Genomic DNA, 4383 nt, shown 5'->3' with positions numbered 1-4383 from the left:
ATCCCATTGTGTAGCTTTGTGCTTAATTAAAAACAAACAAACACCCACCATAAGGAGATTGGACATTAGATACATTGAAAAATAACATTTTAGTAAATAATTTACTAGTATTTAGAAAAAATATGGAAATTCTTACAAACAAATAAATAATACGCAGCTTATGTTACTCAGTGAAAACGAATAAATAAAACTTACATCAAAATATTCTTTCACCGGTTCAGTTGCAAGGACTGCTTGAGCTTGTGGTACATCTCGACAGTAATTAACATGTTTGTCAAAGTCTCGCTCCTGGAACACAGAAATTTAGACTTGGTCATGATTGTATTTCTCGTAAGTTCGATTAAAGTCTTAAGATTTTAATTTTAGAGTACCTTAAGAATTCGTACTATCGCACGAATATACGTTCGTTATATTTATATCTAACATTTATTTTATTTTAGTTAAAACTGAACTAATATTATTTTGAGATTCTAAAAACGTTTTTAACAACACAGAAAAAAAAACAATTTTTTTATATAAATAATAAGGATTTAGGCCTATAAAACGCTGTAGTTACTTGTACATTCTTCTGCTACAGATTGATTTAACGTTAGGCCTTGGCCTAGAATTTAAAACATGAAATGAGTGATAAAAACAAATGCAGTTATCGCCACAGTGACACCCTACTGACTTGCAAGAAAAAGACTCACTCTTCCCTAAGCCTTTAATGTAATTGTTTTTACAGGTGCAAAAATCCAGGATCTCTGTGTTCTAAACTTGAAATGCCCTTGACGAAATCGATAGGCCTGTAATCAGCCATTATTTCAACTTATCGTACAAATTCAGAAGACTATTCCAGGAGGGAAGCACCTAACAGGTATTTTACAAATATACGCGTTAGCACTAATTAGATTTAACTTTTGAAACGGCGTATGAATATATACGAAAAAATGGAAAACACCTCTTCATAATCTACCTTTATCTATACACCTATAGATAATATTTAATGTTTGTTTGTAGTTATGGGGGGCGATATTTAATGTTCATAATTTAAGTTACTTGTACTTTTATAAAAACGTGGTTTTTGTATATTCTATAATCTATAATGATAACAACAAAAATAATAATACTCATATTTTGAACAGTTACTACAGCAGTTGTCTAAACAAAGAGGTTTACGAAAATAAACTTTTTCTTATAAATATTTTGTGTTAATCTTAAGGATTAATTTTAACCTCTCAATGAGGGATTAGTAAATATAATCATATTTACAATAACTTACCAGCCGTAAAAACGTTACACCCAACTTTTGAGGTTCATTAGCGTGATATTGAACTCCTTTAATAAGAACACTGAAAGTAAAAGATGAAGAATAGATAAACAGTAAATATCAATAGAACAACTGGGATGTATTTCTTCAAGTGAAAAATAATTTGAAGAATTTAACTGAAACATTTTAACAGATACGTAAAACACACAATCGGTTGCTTACCTTAATCATTTTGAAAAGCAGCTTAAAATATATGTATAAAACAGTTTTCTGTAAGAATACATAAATTAAACACAAGTGCTCAAGCATGTTATGTTAATACTTTTATGGCTTTTAATGACGATTATTCTAATAATTATGTTTTTTATTATTATTTATAAGTGACACATAACTAAAAATTATACATTATTTCACTTTTGTTAGGCCTATAAACCTAATTGTTTTCCCAACGTTAATAAACCTAATTTAAATATTAATATTTCGCATCCAATTTACATTTAAAATAAATACACTCTGCTTAGATTTTTCAGTTTAAACCATTTTACATAGCCAGGGGAAAAGTTATACCCACTTGTTATGGAAATCGCAAATTTCTTTGAAATTCGAAAAAATTATGTCTTTTTGGTCTCGAACTTCTTTAGGTGTTTCTGGACTGTCCATTGCTTTTAAATAGTTGTTAACCACGTACTGCATATCTTTGGAGAAGTCTTCCTCAGTATCAACTAGCTCTTTAACCACGGCCCTGAAATAACGAGAAGGAACACAATTCATCAAAACACACACGAGATATTTACAAGTAGCGATATTTTGAAAAAACAATATTAAAGATTGCAAGAAGGATGAGAATAAACTGTATTGACGAAGTTATGATGAAGATTGTGGAATTATTGGAAATTCCAAACAGATAAAAAAGGCATAGATTTACGTGTGGAGTTTATTAGTTAAACCAAAGTAATGTACGTATCAAAGTCGTGATAGTAGGAAGAAATTAACCATTAACACTTCTGATCTTTTTCGTTTGTTTGTAGTTAAGCACAAAGCTACACAATGGGCTATCTATGCTGTGCCCACCACGGGTATCGAAACCTGTTTTGTTTTTTAGCGTTATAAGCCTTCAGACTTACAGCTGTGCCAATTTTGATCTTATTGTTGTCAAAAATGTTAAATATTATTAATATATCGTTGCTTCATTTGAAATAAGCGTCGAAGGACCGCAAATTCAGTACTCTTATAAACTTGTGAAAATGTTAGTTTTGTTCTTATCAAGCTTATGTATGAGGATTTTCTCTATATTTAACTTACTAATGTTATGTCATAGTGACCACTTAAGTGGAAAACAATCATTTTAATGGATATGTGATTAGATAAAATTAAATAGTTCGAGGCTAACATTACTAAATAAAATAAATGATAAAAAACATGGACTATTTCGGTATTTTGGTTCTGAGGTATACATGAGCGAAACCGTTTTTTTATCTAATTTAATCTCTTAACCAACTTATTTAATATTCACGTAACAGAGATCCATTTTTAGCAGTAACTACGTGCCACGCGAAAAATTTGAATTATAATTATATTTTATTACGAAAAATAAATAAATTCCCCAGACTACAATACGCCCCCTAGCAGTGTTTTACATAAGCTTTCTTAAAAAAGTAAAATATATTGGAATGTTTCTCCATTGTTCTTTAAATAAATAATTTCTTTTAGACATAATTATATGGAAGCAAATACAAAGAAATGATGCGTGATGGCCAAAATACATTGAACAATGGACGTATAATTTTTGTTAATTAAAAATATTTATTGTTTAATTAGTTGATAAGTGTACTCAGCAATTTGAATTTTTAGCCGCAGCATAGCAGCTCATATAATGACTTGGAGTTTGTTTGATTTTCAAGTAAAAACTTTTAACTGATAGCTCCGTCATCTCTTTACCGATTTGAGATCTACTTACAGTTTTCGACTCAGGAGGTCAAACCTTTTCGATTGACATATTTGATCATGCCCAAGGTCTCATAGATTAATTTACTCTAATACTGTCTAAAAGAATTTCAATTTGAGGGTAAGCTGGTAGAGATCCTGATGAGTAATAAAATCGAATCGGGTATACGCGCGCCTCAAACTTGGTATTGCTGGCGCACAAAAATATAGCTAATAAAAAGGAAAAAAATGGTCTCAAAGTTTAATTTACTATAATCCTGCCTAAAAGAATTTCAAGTGCCGCGGCTATTGAGGATTCCCTGTTGTTTCGATACCAAAACTTGGTTATAAAGATAATAGAAACATTCGAAGCAAGATGGATTCAAATAATCATTTCGTCACTAAAAATCTGTCTGTAAGATACGTTTCTCTTTCGTCTCAACTAAATATAAGAAAAACCCTTGTGTTATTTATAATACAACTTTATGTTTAAGGTAAATTTTGGTATAAGACAGTTTAATTCAGAAACTTACGTTCTTTGTTGGAAAAAATATATATACCATCTTTACAAATGATCATAAATCAACATATTTGTAAATTGTATTTTATTTCAAAACAATCATCACTACTAAAATAATTATCACTAGCGAATTGGCATTTTTTTTATATTTAAAGCACTACGCATACCATTGTATTGTTCTTATAACAGAGCACGACTAACTTCAGACAACGGTTAACAATGGCTACAATTTGATAACGTACTTCATGAACAAAGACACTGGACAAGGTTAAAACTTCGGTGGAAATTTTAAGTAGTGTACTGAGTCAGATTTGCTTATTATAACAACGTTAGATTTGTAATTATTGATATTGTAAATCATGTGAGGGCTACTTGGCTCAAACTTATGTTAATATATTTAAAAGCCATACAGGGAATGTAATTTGTAAATTACTTACTACCAGTAACACCGAAGACATGGGTTGAAAACAACTAATCATCAAATTCCCAAGTTATTTACGATAAGTTACTGTTTTCATATAATGATTAATTCTAATGATTGACAAATAAATGGATTAGATCATAAAAACAGGAAATCTTTAGAATTTATAAGGCTAAAATCGTGTTCACAAGTATTCATTAATACAGATATACGGTGTTATTACCTCCTATAATGAATAAAGCGTGTTTTTTGACTTTTTTTTTTTTTTCG

General features: G+C 29.8%; 1 protein-coding gene across 1 annotated transcript in view; it reads right to left on the bottom strand.

The window, feature by feature from the left end:
- LOC106465351 (obscurin-like) overlaps positions 1-4383 on the bottom strand; it is a 128553-nt gene that overhangs the window by 118637 nt on the left and 5533 nt on the right. Inside the window, exons 2-4 of the mRNA XM_022393222.1 lie at positions 1821-1991; positions 1262-1331; positions 196-288 (exon numbers count right to left, since the gene is read on the bottom strand). Coding sequence (XP_022248930.1) covers positions 196-288; positions 1262-1331; positions 1821-1991 — 334 coding nt within the window. The remainder of the gene's footprint in view (positions 1-195; positions 289-1261; positions 1332-1820; positions 1992-4383) is intronic.

Source organism: Limulus polyphemus, unplaced genomic scaffold, assembly GCF_000517525.1.
Source record: "Limulus polyphemus unplaced genomic scaffold, Limulus_polyphemus-2.1.2 Scaffold1918, whole genome shotgun sequence".
NCBI lineage: Eukaryota > Metazoa > Arthropoda > Merostomata > Xiphosura > Limulidae > Limulus > Limulus polyphemus.
The sequence above is the reverse complement of the archived record's forward strand: the minus strand, read 5'-3'. Positions and strand labels throughout refer to the sequence as shown.